This window comes from Alexandromys fortis, unplaced genomic scaffold (genome assembly GCF_014885135.2).
Source record: "Alexandromys fortis isolate MF-2015 unplaced genomic scaffold, M_Fortis_MF-2015_v1.1 scaffold_19, whole genome shotgun sequence".
Classification (NCBI taxonomy): Eukaryota; Metazoa; Chordata; class Mammalia; order Rodentia; family Cricetidae; genus Alexandromys; species Alexandromys fortis.
This window is the reverse complement of record NW_026067890.1, coordinates 10790769-10807339: the sequence shown is the minus strand read 5'-3', so window position 1 is coordinate 10807339 and position 16571 is coordinate 10790769. Positions and strand designations below refer to the sequence as shown.

General features: G+C 41.1%; 1 protein-coding gene across 28 annotated transcripts in view; it reads left to right on the top strand.

The window, feature by feature from the left end:
* The window catches only part of Ank2 (ankyrin 2), a 513191-nt gene that overhangs the window by 286068 nt on the left and 210552 nt on the right, over nucleotides 1–16571 (top strand). For 6 of the 28 annotated variants that reach the window (XM_050139935.1, XM_050140247.1, XM_050139490.1 and 3 more), the window contains exon 1: nucleotides 9785–10579. The exons of 9 other annotated variants lie outside the window; for them this stretch is intronic. In XM_050139935.1, coding sequence (XP_049995892.1) covers nucleotides 10451–10579 — 129 coding nt within the window. In that variant the 5' untranslated portion in view covers nucleotides 9785–10450. Of the gene's footprint in view, nucleotides 1–9781; nucleotides 10580–16571 lie in introns of those variants that run through there. 13 more of the 28 variants (XM_050141213.1, XM_050140648.1, XM_050140969.1 and 10 more) reach the window with 5 other exon arrangements.

Below are 16571 nucleotides of genomic sequence, written 5' to 3'. Positions count from 1 at the left end.
TGGAAGAAAGGTGATGGCTAGCCACCAGCTGTCTCTTACAAAATATTTTGGGCTATGATTCTATTGTGGTCCTGGTCCATTCACTGTGGGGTTTTGGCCTTCCCCCTTTTACATTTTATATCATGTTTTCCTCTAAAAAAATAATGGTTATAGGTTTCTATTTGCTGAGTTCCTACCACATATACAAAGCATCCCATTTACTTGGTTCTGCTAACTGGACATCCCCATTAATGGTAAACAGACATTGAAGTAGTGTAGAAAATACATTCAACAAAGGGCTCAAGTTGAGACAAAAAAGAGCTAATTGAATGAAGAAGCCCTGCTTTTATAATGGAATCAAAACCGTGATGTTGAGTTAGTAAAAAGGATGCTTAGAAAGGAAAATGATAAAAATGATACATTTAAATATTCTGTCTAAGGCCCAGAGATGCAGTTCAGTGTGTAAAATGCTTACTTAGCATGCAGAAACCCAGCAATACTAAATTAGGCATGAGTGTGCACCCTTGCAGGGTCAGTACTCAGGGGGCAGAGGCAAGAGGATTACGAATTTAAGATCATCTTTGGGTATATAGTTAGCTCCAGACCAACCTTGTCTGAAAACAAAACGTAGCATTTTGTTTAATCTAACACACATCACTGGATCATCTTGCAGTGATGATTGAGATCAGGATCTTTGTGAAAACACCTGACGTTTGAGCGTTTTCTACTGTTTAAGGTGTGGCATTGTCTTCCTTTTAGACAATGACACCTGGGCCTTACCTTGCTTCTTTTCTGGTTTGATATCTATTAAATGCAGTAGATGTGTTAAGATATTTGGAAAATAATTTTACTGTAGAATTTCTAGATGTTTCTAATGGGTCTGCATCGGTATGCTACATTTGCTTCATGCTTTCCCAGATTTCAATAGCATAAGGGACTAAATATAGTGGGCACTTACAAAACATTTATATTATTTTCATGAATCAACTTAAAAAAACATTTTGTTAATCTGTGTATTTTGACATGTGCATGAGTACATGCATGCCGTGACATCTCTGTGGAGGTTAGAGGACAACCTGAGGAATTTGGTTCTCTCTGTCTACAGTGTGAGTTGCAGGGATTGAGCTGAGATCAATAGGTTTGGTGGTAACCTATTGGTAAAAAGCCATCTTGATAGCTCTTTGAATAAGAACATTTTTTCCAACTCATACTTCTTTAGATATTGAAAACTTGTTTAACTTATGTAATTAAAATAAGAAGTGCAATGGAGACAAAAAATTTTTAGTAAACATGCCAGACTCACGGTAAACTATAACTTAACAGTAGGAGAAAAATATACACAGAATATATAGTGGTTGCCAAGCTCTCAGCTTCTACTGTGTGGACATTAGAGGAGACGGGGACATTTTGTTCATTTTGTTGACAAAGCTTTGTGTTCTGTTTTCCTGTAAATCAGAGGGGAAAGAGCCAATCATTTTCTGTGAAGACATTGAAAGCTATGTGATTAAAGTACCTGAAACAGAAAAGGACTCTATTGATGTTTGTAGTTTAGAAGGCTAGTTGAGTTAAATATTGATCCGAGCTTTTACTTAGTCCATCTCTTTTCATATAAAATTTACAATTTCTGAAAAAAAAAACTATTTTAGTTCTACTACTTCATGTTTATCTATTATATCTCAGTGAAATTGAATTCTGAAGGGTCTAAGGTTTCAATTTTCTATGAAAATTTATTATATTATGTATACATTTATGCTATAACCTATAAGTATGTATAGTTATGTGTTAATTAAAGTACTAAAAATGAAAGGCATTGTTTTATATTGCAAGTGTAATTCCTTTTTTTTTCTCCATTGCTTTCATATCTACCTCTGGATAAACTTCAATTTCTTACAGTGCTGGGAGGCTCTCATAATTTACTTGAAAATATAGCAAGACAGTGAGATGATGCTGGCTGGATCGGTTGGTTAGGTAGTCCAGGAACAAGGCACAGATGCTTGCAATCAAGATTGACTTTGAATTTAATTGCCTACCTTTCCCAAACTGTTGTCCAGTGGGAGGAAAATAAGCGTAACGGGTGATGTTCTACCTCTGCTGCCTTCCTCTCTCATCTGCTGTTGACTGAAAGAAAATGATCGCAAGTTTATAGTAGACATCTGGATCTCTGTGAAGGAAAGCTGCCATTGACCTAGCAGCTCTGTGATGAACTGCCATAGTGTAAGGCCAAAAGGTAAAGCTCAGTCTTAGGTGCGGTTTTGGAATCTGGTGAACTAAGAGGCACCTACATGACCTAATCGGAAGTTCTGCCCACTCACTCCAGTGAGCCAGGTGCCCTACTTAGGTGCCTTCCATAGCTGAGCCATGAGACCCTGTTCCTCTTTGTGCCCATGTAGTGGGTTTTGTCTCCTGCCTATGACAGTCTTCTATGACAAAGCTGCCACATCCTCTTTTAGGTGTCTTGGAGAGCCCTCCTGCCCGGCTTTGCAAAGCCTGCCTCCCATTGCCGTTCACGTGATCCTTGAGAAGAGCCCAAACGGCTCTGCGTTCCGTGGTATCCTCTTTTCCCAGAGCAGTATGGGGCTAAAAGGCAGCTATAAATAACAAAGATTCACTGTATCATTTTTAAAGCTTTTATTAAGAGAAAGACTTTCTGCCATAGTACATATCGCTTCCACCATTCACTTAATCCTCATGATGCTTAAAGGTTTAATGATCCTGTTCTCTGTTCCTGTGGAAAATCATGTGGCTTATTAGAAACAGTGAAGGGGAAGGCCCACTAACGCAGTCTGCACTCCAGGAACTGACATGTCTTAGCTTCCTCCTTGAGTGATGCCACTTTGGGAGTCAGAACTGTGTCCCTTATGTGATGCATGTCTTGTCCATACTCAAATACTGGCACTCTTCACAGATCTGCTGCCCTACCCTGCCCCACAACCAGTCATTTTGGATACTGATCACTGCACTTAAGATGTTATTTAAACCGATAATTTCTGGGAGCGGATGGTAATAACCCCTTCAGAGCAAGCAGATGTGCAGGGACTTCAGGTTGGCTCCGTGGGGGTTGATCTGCTGGAGGGATGGCTGCCTTTCATTCTATCCTTGTCCTGAATATCTCTCATCATCCCAGTCTCAGGTGATTGTGGAGGGGCCTTGGTATCTGGCTGTGCACTTTGTGTAGATACTGGCTATTGGTTTTTGCCCTTTTTCCCAGAAAGTGCAGATTTGCCATGGAAATGTACTCAGGAAGCAAACACATTGTCTGCGCTTGCTCATCTCTTAGTGGCTCCATTTTCTTTCGGTCTTGCTCAGAAATCCCTAATTATCATGTTAGCCATGTATTGATCTTATTTATATTTTAGGGCACAGGAGGGATGGTTTAGAGGTTAAAAGAGAATTTGCTTCTCTTTTAGGGGACCCACGTTCAAATCCCAGCACCCACATCAGGTGACTGACATCCACCTGTAATTCCAGCTCAAGGGGAATCATATGCCCTCTTTTAGCCTCTACAGGCACTCACATGAAGTAAAAACCCGATTAAAGACATTATTTATATTTCTTCTATATTTCTAGTTTTCGGTAATAATGTTGTTTGAGTAGATTTTCTCCCAGTAGCTGGAAAAATGATGCATGTTAGTGCTTGTGTCTTGATTATTAATTAGAAAGATTCAAGGATGCTTTTCTCAGAAAACGTAATTTCCAAAAAAAGGCTTGAGTTTTAGTTTCCATATGGGACATGTTTGGGATATGAATTCACATAAAATATGTAACATAAAACGATTGCCATATCTAAAATAACCAGAAATGATAACAGTATATTTTATTTGTAAGTTAAACATGGTTGCAAGAAAAAGAATATCTTCTACCTAGTAAAGAAATGAAAGTGGATCTGGAAGCACTTTCTGGGAGGGGGAAAAGGTTGTGAAGAACCCAGAAGCAGTACTAATGGACATGTTCATATCTTCATTCCTAGCACCTCATGGGTATGACTGTCTTTTCCACAAGGCAAAAGTGTCCAGGTGACACAATGTCATTTTTCTGGTGTCAACAGTAGAGAAATCCCCTTCAAGGAGACTGCTTAGGGGTGGTTGTGTAATTAAAACATATTTTTCATGAATCTTTTACATTTATTGGAGTTTCTACTAGATTGAGAATATATTTGATACAGAATTATTTTCCTAAAATTGTTGAAAATATTTATGTCCATATTTTAGTGATATGAGATTTGGATTAAAACACCAGAGACTGGTGACATCACCATAAAGTTGATATTAAATTCAGGAGAGTCAGACATACTCTAAGATTACATTTTTGTATTCCTAATTTTAATTTTGAAAAAGTTTGAAATATTCCAATTAATTGTTTCCTGGAAGAATATTGTTAGAGGGTTGGTTATACTTCATGTTCTATAAAATATAGCGCAGTAACTCAGATATTCTTTACTTAGTGGGTTTTAAATATTATCATTTTACATTTCATAAAAATATAAAACATACCTGACAACTTTCATATCACATAAATAATAATAATTAAAAATAGCTTTGCTCCATGTAATCTTTTCTCTTTAGTTGAGCTAGCAAGCTATTTATCCAAATAATACTTTGAATTGACTTATAAATGTAAAATGTACAAGTATTGATCCTGTTTTCTTTCCCTTACCGATAGCTTCCTTTGAGATGCTGAAGTTATTCTTTTTTTTTTTCTTCTATGATGTGTGAATACAGGGATGAGCATATTTGTATGAGCCAGAGAACTACCTGGAGTATCATTCCTCAAAAGCTTGTGTTTTGAGGCAGTCTGTCATTGGCCAGGCTGGCTAGTGAGCGCCATGGGTCCACCAGTCTTCCCCTCAGAGTCTTGCGATTACAGGAGTGCGCCTGGGTTTTTAACAGACAGGAGATCTGTGCATGTGAAGATCAGAAAATAACTCCCTGGAGTCAGGTCTCTTCTTCCACCGCAGATCTCTGGGACTGAACTCAGGTCACCAGGCCTGTGTGCCAAGAGCTTCTACCGACTGAGCCATATTACCAGCCCCAGTGATTTTTATTTGGTCAAACAAAACGGCTAAGAAACAAACCCCATAGCTTTTAGAAAAATCTTGTACAAACCAAAAAAAGGTGTAACAGTAAATCTCCAACAGGAGTTGAGGTCCACATCAAAGTTTCAACCCTTTAACAATCACCGTCACAGTTTTATTCAGAATCAGCACATCTTTTTATATTTACTTAGGGATATTTAGTTGTCTCTGAGTCATAGAGTAAGATGTCATTATTGGGAAGAGAGAAGTCCTGAGAACACTTGAAGATATTTATAAGTAATTTGAAACTTGAGTCCAGATGCTTAAAAACTCTGAAGCAGCATCCTGTCCAAGATCTGCATATGAGCTCTGCTCACAAGAGATTAGAGAGGCTCTGTCCCGGAGAGGCTGGGTGCTCATTTCTGGAGGGATGGAGATGCCTCCTTGTGGGCCTCCTGGAACAGTGCTTGATTAAAGACAGAGGCACAGCTAGAGACTGCACAGCAGTGAGATGGGGGCAGCCAGAAGGCTTCGATTTTAAAGAATGTTAGTGGGGAAAGAATTATACGGTTACTCCCAAGTTTTCTGTGTAAGCTGAAAGAAAGAGAATGATTTCCTCTTTGTAGCTGTTTCTGTTTGCTAAATTTATTAACGGTCAAATCACACACACACACACACACACACACACACACACACACACACTGTTAATTAGGAAGCCTGTTCCCACAAACAGATGGAGCTTGCTCCTTGTCAATGGAGGCTCACACTTTGTGGCTGAGGGGCTGGCACTGGAGATGAGCTTGGGAATGTGCAAGAAGATTTTTGCCTGGCAGTCTCCTTTCCTTCCAAGCTGTGGCTTCCTTGGCTTTCTCTTCTCTTCTCTCTCCTTCTCTTTCCCTCTGCCCCTTACAGACTTAGCCCTAGCCTTTAGTGGAGACCATCGTTAAGGTCTGAGCCGAGAGAGGTCTGTGGTGACAAAATGGTAACTGTCTATGACCCAGATTGTGTGGCTTTATCTTCCTTGTGTAGAAAGGCCTTGGTGGGGAAGCCATTCAGCCTTGTCTTTTGACGAATGTCACTAGCTGGAAATGTGCTGTGTAACTTGGAAGCATTTGGGGTGTGTTTCTGAGGCAAGATGGTGATGGACCTGAATCAGCTGCTTCTCCATCCTTGATTTAGACTGGAGTCCTTGCTTCTTTCCTTGGGCAGAAATAGAAGAAAGTAGTACCTCTTGGGTCATGTGACCTTACACAAACTTTGCACCTTGGTAATCTTGGGCTATCAAAATTGACTTTGACTTCAGATAAAACAAATCGAAGGTGATGCGTCACTGAAGTCATTCAGTTTGCTTTGTCTTATGGTGATCACGCATCTTCCAAAAACACACAGACTCTCAAAGATGGACTAGCACCATAAATTTGTGAAGAATCAGCTCTTGGATCACAGCCCAAGTGGGCACATCCTCATCCTCCTCCTCCTCATCATCTGATTAGCCGGCTCATTTTCACCACACCCCCTGCTCTCCCACAATTGGGCTGTATAGAGTGATATGCTGTTCAGTTGCATGGCCACTTCTCTTGGGTGGAGCTGTAGAGGGAGCAGGGAGATAAGGGATTAAGTTGCATATGGCCAGCTCAGTTGATATTGAACGCTGCCCTTACTTGATGCCTGGTGTCGCAGAGGATTTTCTTTGGATTCTGATCAATGGTTTGCTGTACAGTAAGGACAGCAAATGGCTGCTTTTCTCCTATCTTCAAAATGAAGCGTGCCCTCTCTGAAGGGCAGTCTCTCAAGTCTGCTTCTCAAATGTAAACGACAGGGCCACCGTGTGTTCCTCACCTTTGAAGGCAAGACGCCAGCATTTCTCATTACTGATCAAGATGCTTTGTGGAAGGAATCGGCTTTTGGTACACATTCAAAGCGCAGCCAGTATTGTATCTCTCTTGGAGGCTTGAGGGGAAGATCCCATTTGATGTGGTGTATGCATCATTTAAATGGCTGTGAGCTCCTGGGACTGGAACCTTGTACCCTGTCTATGCAGAGGTCAGCTGGTGAGTGTGCATTGCTCCCTTTCCAAGGAAAATTGAGGGATTTTTTCTCACCCAAATAGAAATGATAGAGAAGGTTGAACAATAGCAAGGCAACAAGAAAGGGTGTCTTTAAGAAGTCAACAGTTTTTGCTGCTGAAGGTAGATAGCACTGTATAGGAATGTTGAATCTTTCTTGAAAGGATGGCCTTCTGCTAATCATTTCATTTGGGAGCAATTTAAAGTAAAATAAAATAAAAATGCATTTCCTAGTTGGGAAAAAGATAAATGAAAATAGTACGCACAAAAAGGACTTGGGATCAGTTTTATTTAAACGTATGCTTACTAACTGAGATTTCTGGTTTTGTGACTGGAGATTGGTGGCTCCCTCAGCGCTTCCTTTCCCTGAGGTGGATTGGCAGTCAAGAAAGAGCCGTACCCTTCCTGCTGTTATTGCATGGTGTCTTGAAGAAAGCTAGCTAGAATGTTATTTGCCTTCCAGTCGCGTCTGCAAATGCCCAGTACCTTTGCTTCTCTGGGTCACGTGCAAAGATAACCAGGAAAAACGTAAGCAAAGTCGTGTCACTATTGGTTTTAAGGACCAATACAATTCTTTCTGTAATGTCTCTGTCACTCAAGCTAATGGCTATCTGATCATGCTCTTTCTTGATGAGACAGAGTATAAGAGTTGAAAGAGTCCTGGGGGCTAAAGTGTTAACTATATCTGAGATTTGCTTTTAGCCATCAGATTGAAGCTTTAAAATGTGACCTGTTCCTGGTATAAGAGACAAACATAGTGAAACTGCTGCTGGCTGATTTTCCAAGCGGGCCTGCAGTGAGTTTCTGAAGAGCTATTGAAATAAGCCAATGGTTTTGGCGACAGTGGCTGTTCACCTTCTGCTGTAGCCATGTTGTGATCTTTACTTTTCTACTGAGAAGTCTGAAAAGGGAGAGGGTATCTGAGATGGTAGAAACAGACCCTACTGAAGCAGCAGGAGAGGTGTATGTATCCTAGAAGAATCCCCAGGCACCCTCCCCAACAGGAGGATCACTGCAGGAGGCTCAGTGATCCCATCAGAACTCAGATTATTAAGCTAAAAGAGCATCCATGCCTGAGGTGTGGCTTGCTTGCTGTAAACCTTTTTTTTTTAAAATGAGGATTTAGAAGAAGAGGGAATGCCAGATGGCACCAGAGACAGCCAGTGCTGAGTTCTTGCTGTTTCCCAGTAGAACCCTCGAGAAGTGATGGATTTGATTTCATGACCCAGTAGAGGGCATGTATGGAGTATGATATAACTAGGGGACAACCATGGACTTTGCCAAAGAGATAGCTGGCTTCCCCCAAATCCATGTTAACTTCCCAAGAAGCCTGGATGAACATGCGTGTTTCTATGCCAATATATAAAAGACTTTCCAGGGAAGGGTTAGGAGGGCTGAAGGCATGATGACGTGGGTAAGGTTTTCTGTATTTTGTGGATCTGAATTCTCAGCTGTGGGGTGCAAAAATGGACGATGCTCCTCTTACATAAGAGGACCGATCCCCCCTCCCCTTCCCTCGACTTAATCTGTTATAAACTGGTTGACTGGGAACCACCACAACACTAATGCCGCATGGCCGAGTGCAAGTGTAATTCTCTGCTTCCAACCAACATTAGAATCAGATGAAGGGCTAAAGTTTCTCTACTACCACGGAATGCATTTAGCAACCACTGCCTTCAACTGAGTTCAAATAGGAAACAAAATTGTACTCTACATAGTGTACACTATATAGCTAAAACACGTAAGAACAAAGTACAAAAAAACTAGCATTTTCTCTTAAAAAATAAAACAAAAACTTCACTATTGTACTCTCCACATATTGAAGAAATTGAGACCTTTGTAATCTTATTTAGCAACAGAAACACATAGTTTATTATTGAAATTTTAAGTTAACTTAGTGATAGGTTTCGATATAAACATTTTTAAAGAGCCCTGAACATTTTTTTTCCCTACTTACAGGTTACATGTAGAATCGTATTATACGGGTTTACTCTCACTTGCTATAGTAGTCGTAATGGTTCCTCTCAAACATAAAGGTTGTAGAGGAAGGGCCTTGACAATCCACTTGGATGAACAGGGTTGAGACTGTCTAGCTGAAAACGAGACACTGAGAAGTGAGTGCTGCTATTCAATTAGTCCTTGATTTTAGCAAACTTTGAAAACTGGACAGTGTATGTGATTGGAGAATTCCATCTTGAGTTTACAGGTGATGTTCTCTGTCTTCTTTCTCTTGCTCCCTCCTGGGAATAATAATAATAATAATAATAATAATAATAATAATAATAATAATAATAATAAACATTGTCTTCTACTGTGTTTCCCTATTGACTATGTAAGAGAACATCCAGAAATTCTAATTTTACATATTTCATTCCGTGGCTTTTCATGTTAATGTGTGGGTAAAAACACCTTTGCGAATTCCAAAGGCGCCTCCGAGGGTACAATACTAGGGCCTCTTGAAGAGATGGAAGATGGTTTTTCCGAGTACCCGTTTTCCTCTTTGCCTTCTTCAACCCCTGCCCCTCAGGGTAACCACGCCAAACCCGGATTATTTACGGTGCTCACTGGCATACAGCTGGGTTTGAGTCCTTGCCTAAGCTTGCTGCTAAGACTGTCTCACGTGTGTCTGTAAACCGCATCGGAAGCTCGGGCTACTCCCAGTCCTTTTTCAGACGCCGCGTTCTCCCCTCATTGCCTTGTCACTCCCAGCTCCGCTTCTCTCCTCTCGGCCCCACAGCGTTGATTCTTTTTTTGAAATGTACCTTGGAGAAGGGAAGGGCTGAGAGATTTAAGACGCAGGGATCCGTGTCACGTGCTGCCCGTAGCAACCGCGGCGGCGGCGAGTCCTTAGCGAGACTGCACCATTTTCTCTCGCCCTGCATAGAGGTGTGGTTGCAAGCGGCAGCGAACTCCCCACCCCCTAGGACTTTCAACGAGGTGGCCTCTTCCTGGCTCCGGTCTGAAGACAGACTGTCTGGAGGAGTCCCCCAAGACCGTTCCAACTGGTGATGAGAGCCTGAGGAAGGCTTTTGCAACTATTAGGATGCTGGTCTGTGCTCGGGGCCACCCAACTGCTGAGGAGCTCCGGGTCCAGAGCCCCGCCCTCCCTTGGGACCATTGCTGAACGTGGGCGCTCACCTGTGCATGCCTGTGTGCAGGTGTGTGCTACTGTGGGGCTCGGCTGGCAACCTGGGGGACACTCGAGTGAATTATGGGTGCTGCAGAGGCTGGAGCAAGATTATGACCTAGCTCGTGGGCGGCTTGGATTATTTTGTGAGTGTTCTGGCTGCCAGCCATTGCTCTGCTGGGGAAAAATCACATCTCCACATAGCAGCAAAATCACCTGTATTGCTGGGGAGTGGAAAGTGATCCTCTGCTGATTTCGCCTGCAAAAATGGCTCACGCTGCTGCTTCTATCAAAAAAGTTCGAGAGGCTGAACTGGATGAAAAGGAAAAAAATCTGGAGAGAGAGAGAAAAAAGCAACGGAAAATCCCCAGGGATCGAATGGAGCGGAAAAGAAAGGTATGGAAAGCCTCCGGTTGTCCCCCGTCCCCTCCCTGCTTCACAGCGCTGTGTAGAATCATCAGCCTTTAGAACTGGCAACTTCATCCTCCCTTTTCCCATCACTCCCCTGCACCATTTCCAAGCTCAGTTAGCAGCTCGGAGCTCTTGCCTGAATTTGCTGCATTGGGAGGAGATGCCTGAGCAGGATGGATTTCCTCTGCTTTGATCAAGCAGAGCAAAAGCCATCTTCAGTTCTCTCTCTCTCTCTCTCTCTCTCTCTCTCTCTCTCTCTCTCTCTCTCTCTCACCTCAGATTATTACCATCTCTAAACCGGGTTCTGTGGTCTTTCAGTTTCCTCTGAGCACTTGCACAGAAGGAAGGGTTGCTGTAGGGCAACCTTCTCTGTCTCTGGTCCGCTGGCACTTCCTCACTTACTCTGGATTCCATAACGGTCTCGATTTGGGAATAAGCCACAGGATCCGTTTGCACCCTTGCCCTCCTGAGGGTTGACATTATTCTACATGAGAATAGACGGAAAACATTGGTGCAATGAGCGGTGTTTCTGCGTTTTTAGAATTCTGTTTTCTATCATTAATTCTGGAATTTACTTTTTCAGTTTGGCAATCAAATGGAAATATCTAGCTAACCAAGGCAATGAATCATCGATTCTCCTAACACTACATATTGAATGTCTCTCTTTACCTTAAACATTTTTTTTAAATTAAATTTTCCAAAAGCATACATTTTACAAGCCGACAGTAATGAAATACTCATCCAGCCAGTGGTCTAGATCTGTAAAGGAAGTTGTTGTATGTAAACATGTTAATTAACAAAGTAGGCCACTGAATTTCAGATGATAAATGCTATTTTATATTAGCAGAATGTAAAAATAGTGCCTTGTACACAAACTGTTTTTAAACAGCTCTGGGATTAAAGATGCACCAGGGACCCACATGCTTACTAACCCATGTGCTCCATGGACCTCCTCCTCTTCTTTCCATAATAGCCTCATTCACCTTTGCATTTGAGAGGCGTTGTCTTTGCCTCTTTTTGGAGGAAAAGGGGATGAACTTAAGGACCCACACTGAGTTGAGATCTTACTGCATCGACATTCATCCTGTTTCTGTTTTACTTCTCCACTAGTTAGATAAAATCATTGGTACCTGGAAACAAATAAAATTAGTGTGTTTAATGGTTTCCCTTCTGGGAAAAATTCAATGCTGTTTATTTGACCTTTAAAATGCCTTGATCCAAGGGTGCTTTGATTCTTTTACAGTATCCAAGTCTTATTGGCCATTTAGTTAGGTTGTCTACTTCCCTTACTGCTCCCATAGCTTTGTTTTTAATCTTCTAAATAGAATATCGCTGCCTAAAGCATCGTCTTATACTTATATCCTTTTTAAATCATTTCCCCCCAACTACCATGAATTAGTTCTTGGCCAGGGTTGCTTGAACAACATCCACCAAGCCTCATGCATTCCATTCACGGGGAACCTTTGCTCTGTTGGGTTTCCGTATGGAGTCCATGGCTATATCCCCAAACCTCCTTATGCTGGAAAAGTTACATTGTTACAATGGCAAGTGTCAGTAGTTGTCGAGAACTTCAGTCACTTGGAAGCTGTCTTGCTTTAGCTTGAATCTAGCCTATCAGCAAGATCGCTGGTTAGTAGTGTCGTAGTGGTCATAGGACAAGTTCATCGTCGCACGTTTAGATATCGTTAAACTAGAACCAGAGTAATTGATAGTCTTTATACCCGTTCTTCTGTTTTCTTATACACTTACTTCTCTGCAAATGCATGTAGGATTCCATAGCACAATACGGGTTTACCAATTGATGGGGCATACTTTTGAACGATCTCAAATTTCTTTCCTAGACAGACAGCTTTCCCTCCCCGCTACACACATTCTGAACCAATCCAGTTTCAAATATGATCTGAAAGAAGAAAGGCCTAGTTCTTTATTATTTCTTAAGGTGTAGAAAACAACAGATCATGGACAAATGAAAATGCCTAACTGGACTCTAGAACACCATCTTCAGAAAATCATTCTAAAAAATCATGTTTTCAGTTGATACCATTTCATAGTTGTAAGTCTAAGAGTATATAGAGTATCATTTTCATGTCTGTGGAAGGTTTCTTACCCAAAAACCTCTTTATGCAAAGAGTTCAGAGATGAGCCATCCCCAGTGTAGATAAAACTGCAGAGCTTGGGAGAAAATACACTGATTTTGAAAAGGAAATTTTACTAAGATACAGTTGTTGATTATGAAAATAATTCAGTTAGGTGGCCTTGTATTGGGGCTTCATTTTAATTTGCCTTTGTAAACTTGCTCTTAATTAAAAGAATTCTTATTTTACATTATATAAACCTTCTAAATTAAATGTTAGCTATTTGTAAACTTCAATCATACCCCGTTTTGACTCTAACCTTCACACCAACTTACCATTTGTGTGTTTTTAAAAAGGCAACTGTTGGCATATTAAGGAATTTCACTTCAACCCCATAATAAACAAAATGTTCAGTCTTCTTTGGCTATACTCTGGGTAATTAATGTTTAAATATAGTATCCGGCTGGCGTCCATTGTATTTGTGAATACTAAGTAGCTATACAATGAATCTCAGCTTCAAGCTAATGAACCAAGTTCAAGAGTAGTTGAAACAAACGAATTTAACTTGTTTGGTAAAATGGCCACTGATCTACCATTCATGGGGTAGGAGGCAATTCTGTTCTAAGTATCACCTTAGTAGTAACTGAGTAATCTCTACATGTACAAAGTCTAGTTCCTATACTAGAAATCTAGAGTTTGAGACCTGAGCTGCCAGATGAACCTGCTAAGTGAGAGGCCAAAATTCTCATGCTGGCAAGACAGTCCTAGCCCTAGAAAGTGATTCCGAGTATAAGATCTTTTTTTTTTTACTACAGCTGCATAATATTTCCCATCTGTGCTTTTTAAATTCTGAAAATAAATAATTTATAAGGAGTAAGAAGTGGCAACACAATTACATTGCTGAAAGCAAAGTATATATAGTTAAATAATTTTTCATTAAATCTTAAGTTTACTATGAATTTTCAAAGAAACTTTTGTATTTCCCGTTTCTCAGCAGGGACAAATTATTCTCATCCGTCATGTCTGCATTGCTCACTATCATAAGCTATGGCATGTTCAGACATGCTTAGCATGTAACTTTGATCATATCCACTCCCTCCCCATTTGTCTCTCTTGTCCCTGACCCAACAGTCCCTTCCTCTTCCCTCATAGTTCCCTCTCATTTTTAAAGTTATATCTTTAAATGAGTTCTAGCTCATTTTTTAAAAAGCATTCACGTAAAGAAAATTATTTGTATTTTCTAGTCTACTTCATTTTTGTTAAACGATGATTTCTATCCATTTTCCTGGCATAACTTGTTCTTTAAGGCTGAGTAAAATTTCACTGTAGGGGCTGGAGAGATGGCTCAGAGAAGACGGACCTGGCTTCTGATCTCATTACCCAGGCTTGGCCATATGTGTATATGTAAAGTAAACCTAACACTGTTGGGAGCAGAGAAATGAGGACCTCTGGTCCATGAGGGTTGCTGGTCAGCCTAGCTCTAGGTTTAGTGAGACTTTGCCCGAGGGAAATAAGGTGGAAAGTGGTACCACAGGGTACTTATTGTTCTCCTCTGGCCTCTGTATAATGACACCCTTCCAACATGTACATATGCCAGCATATTCCCCTCTCTTTATTAAAAACTCAATTATGTATATATACAGCATTCTCTTTATCAAATTCTTCTCCTCCTCCTTTCTTCTTCTTTTTTGAGACAGGGTTTCTCTGTAACTTTGGAGCCTGTCCTGGAACTTGCTTTGTAGACCAGGCTGGCCTTGAACTCACAGAGACCTGCCTGGCTCTGCCTCTCCAGTGCTGGGATGAGAATACATTTGTCCACCATGGGCACCTGTTATTCACTTCTGCCTGTGAACTATGTGCTAGTCCTATGGGCTGTTAGATGACTGCCAGTGTATCACACATCTGTGTTTAGTAGTCAATTTCTCACTTAACAGTGATCCCAAAGAGCAACAGTAGTGATGCCAGCAGTTCAGACACACTGTGATTCCTTTAAGAAAACAGTGAAGGTAATCTCACATACCTTCCTTGAAATGTATTGTTAGAACGCCTTCATTTGATCATTCATCCTTCTCAGTCTCTTACTGAACCCACTTTATCAGCCAACTTTTTCTCTAGGTCTACATGTAGAGGAAATTTCCAGTGTGCATAGTCCTTAGTGCTCTCCCCGATTTCAGGTGTCCACTGGACTGTGCTCTCCATACATAATGGGAGACTATAAACATAAACTGCATTGCCTTTTCCATGTGTAGGAGCAGACTGGGGAAGCTCATCATTGCTCCTGTCCCTGCACCTTCTGCTCGTGCGCCAGGCAGCCAGGTTCCAAAGGGCAGCTGCATCCTGAAGTAGCCACACTTAGTCCAGAACTGTAAATGCACAGAGACTTCTGGACAACAAACTAAATATAGATTTAAAGATTCAAACCACAACAAATGACATGACCCTCCATGGTGCATTATATTCTAGACGCTTCCACACATGGAAAATTCCAATCAGCATTTTCAAGGAACTACATCCAGTCATCTGTAACTTTCTACAGCTCCCTTCAATATGTGGGGTGCTTGTGGATTGGAAGTGTCATTGAACTCTGCTGGACAGATGCCGTTCTCATGTCTAGTGTCCACTTGTAAGTGAATATGGAAAAATCTTGTTGCATTCACTTTCCCGTTTGAGTCTAACTAAAAATGTGCAGAGAGCTATTTAAATGTGAACACTCCCACAGATCCACAGAAAGCATACATTTTCTTCTTTGCTATTCATCCTGTGCCTTTTCTATTTGCTTAATTCACAAGTCCCGTCTTGGCTTTACAAGAGTGCCCTCCACCAGCCCTGTGAATCTGGAGATTTTATTGGTTTTACTTCTGAAGAACCTCCTTCAGTCACTGAGCGGGTGGCCAGCTGAGGGTTACAGCTGCCAAATCCATGTGGGTGGAAAAATAGTCGCAACTTTATGACTTGGGATAAAAATTCAGGTACTGAAGAAAAAGGAAAATGTTCATTTAGAAAAGCGACTTTGCCATCCAAACAGGACAGTGAGCATGTTTTGTGTGTGCGCTGAGCTGTGGAAACACCAGAAAATTAAGACCTGCTCACACCATCTCTGATGACTTTTTTGTTTTTATTTCTAAGTCATTCTTATTCACTTAGTTCTCAAAATAAATTCTTTGCCAAGACCACTTAGCTTTATTCTCAGTGGGGGACATTATATATTGAAATAGAGAATAATTAAGAAGGCACTTCAAATCCTAGAGGCTTGTGTACGTTGCTAGTGGAATCAGCTAGTTGAATGTGAGAGAAATATGTTTTCAAATGTTTATTGTATCTATTCACACTACTCTGGTTTTATCTCATCCTTGGGGTGGGGTGTGAGGGAAGATAGAACGTAACTTCCACTTAAAAACAATGCAGGACATTGGTGGCACAAGCTTTTAATCCCAGCATTCAGGAGGCAGAGACAGGTGGGTCTCTATAAGTTTGAGGCCACTCTGGTGTACAGAGCTAGTTCTAGGGTAGCCAAGACTACCAAAGAAACCCTGTCTTGAAAAACTAAAACAACAAAAATATTATTTTTATTTTATGTATGTGATGTTTGTTTTCATGTATGTTTGTGCACCCTGTGTGTGTATGGTACCCTGATGTGCCAGACGAGGGCATCACATACCCTGGAAATAGTTTTTGATGATTGTGAGCCACCGTGTAGGTACTGAGAACCAAACCTGGGTCCTCTGGCAGCAAGTATTTTTAATGTTGAGTCATCTTTTCAGCCCTATAACCTACATATTTTTGAATCTCCTCAGCGATAGCAAACCAAGGCTAAAACAACGAGAATCAGCATTTCCACTTCTCCACAAACCTATGCTCTTCACCTTGACGTCTAGGTCAGCAGCTATTTCCTTCTAATAATT